At 45.1% G+C, this 1,544-nt stretch overlaps 1 protein-coding gene across 1 annotated transcript in view; it reads left to right on the top strand.

Moving 5' to 3' along the window:
- Positions 1 to 1,544, top strand: part of OVCH2 (ovochymase 2) — a 27,682-nt gene that overhangs the window by 16,437 nt on the left and 9,701 nt on the right. Inside the window, exons 6-8 of the mRNA XM_023525066.1 lie at positions 1 to 113; positions 755 to 952; positions 1,128 to 1,149. Coding sequence (XP_023380834.1) covers positions 1 to 113; positions 755 to 952; positions 1,128 to 1,149 — 333 coding nt within the window. The remainder of the gene's footprint in view (positions 114 to 754; positions 953 to 1,127; positions 1,150 to 1,544) is intronic.

Here is a 1,544-nt window from a genome sequence, read left to right as displayed (position 1 = left end):
CCATTTTGACTCGGAAGGAGTGTGTGGCAGCTCTGTTAACCCTAAAGAAACCCGTCAGTGGACAGACCTTTCTATGCACAGGCTTCCCAGATGGAGGGAGAGATGCATGTCAGGTAGGAGGGAGCGGCTGGGCTGACAGGTCCCAGGCAAGGCTCCCCTCAGTTTGTCATCATCATGTGAGGGGCTGAAAGAAGACTGTAGGTAAGACTGGACACAGGAAAGAAGGGTCAAGTGACAGGGGAGGTCGAGTCAAAAAAAGGAACAGTTTAGACAACCTGTTTATATCAGGAAGTGTGAATTTAGAGGTCTTCCTCTTCTTCCAAAAGACCAAATAACAGATAATGCCAATAATGAGCTCAGGGTCCTCCATCTCTAGAGAACAACCAGCTCTTTCCTAATTAGAGCCTTCCAGTTTATGTAAAACAGGAACTTTACTTTTCCTCCATCCCTCCTGCTGACCAAGAACTGAGATCAATTTTACTACAGGGCAAGACTTCCCTGAGCCTGCAGGATGAGACAGAAGGAAGAAAGCCTGGTGTTTCATGAAAGCCTAGGATGGGGAAGGAGGAGGTGGAACTGATAGGCACCAATGATATTGGAGGATCTAATGCTTGCCTGTTCCCCTAGGTCCCAGAGCCTAAATTGTTCGAAGAAATGTCTTTGATCCTCATCTAGCATCTTTATGGGGGAAAAAAGTGGCATTTTGGGGCACAGACACTGACCATGATGGTAACAGAGCTTTTTCCACCAACAGGGAGATTCAGGAGGTTCCCTCATGTGCCAGAATAAGAAAGGGGCTTGGACTCTTGCTGGTGTGACTTCCTGGGGTTTGGGCTGTGGTCGAGGATGGAGAAACAATGTGCAGAAAGATGATCAAGGATCTCCTGGGATCTTCACAGATCTTAGTAAAGTGCTTCCCTGGATCCACAAACACATCCAAACTGGTAATAAAGCTAGCACACATGATCAAGAAGCTAGAGTCCGAGAGACCACCAGCAGAGTTTAGGCAAATCAGGACCACTGAGTATCCCAAGAGTATCCCGAGAGCTCAGAGCAATGGACAGCTGAGTAGACAGGCTCTACTTCTATTCTTAGAGTAGCACATAAGGACTGTGATATTTACTAAGTCTAAAACAAGTAAAATATGGTGTGTGGTACAGCAGACAAATATTTAATGAAACATGAATGTATCTATTCATCTTAGACTTTGTCAAATTCCTTAAACTATCTCAGCTGGTGATATGTTTTTCACCACTTTCTTCTCAACTGTGCTAGCAAGATTCAGCAAGCTATGGTATATATCACTGGTTATCAACCAGCGGAAATTTTGCCTTCTAGGAGAAAATGTCTAGAGATATTTTTGGTTGTCACAACTTGGGGATGGGAGTGACACTAATATCTAGTGAGTAAGGGCCATTAATGATGCTAAGCCTCCTACAATGCACAAGACAGCCCCCATGACAAAGAATGATGCAGCCCAAAGTGTTAGTAATGCCTAAGAAGGCCTGGCATAGACCCAGGTGCCATAAGTCTGAAAAGGCCTG

Source organism: Pteropus vampyrus, unplaced genomic scaffold (genome assembly GCF_000151845.1).
Source record: "Pteropus vampyrus isolate Shadow unplaced genomic scaffold, Pvam_2.0 Scaffold522, whole genome shotgun sequence".
Lineage (NCBI taxonomy): Eukaryota > Metazoa > Chordata > Mammalia > Chiroptera > Pteropodidae > Pteropus > Pteropus vampyrus.
The sequence above is the reverse complement of the archived record's forward strand: the minus strand, read 5'-3'. Positions and strand labels throughout refer to the sequence as shown.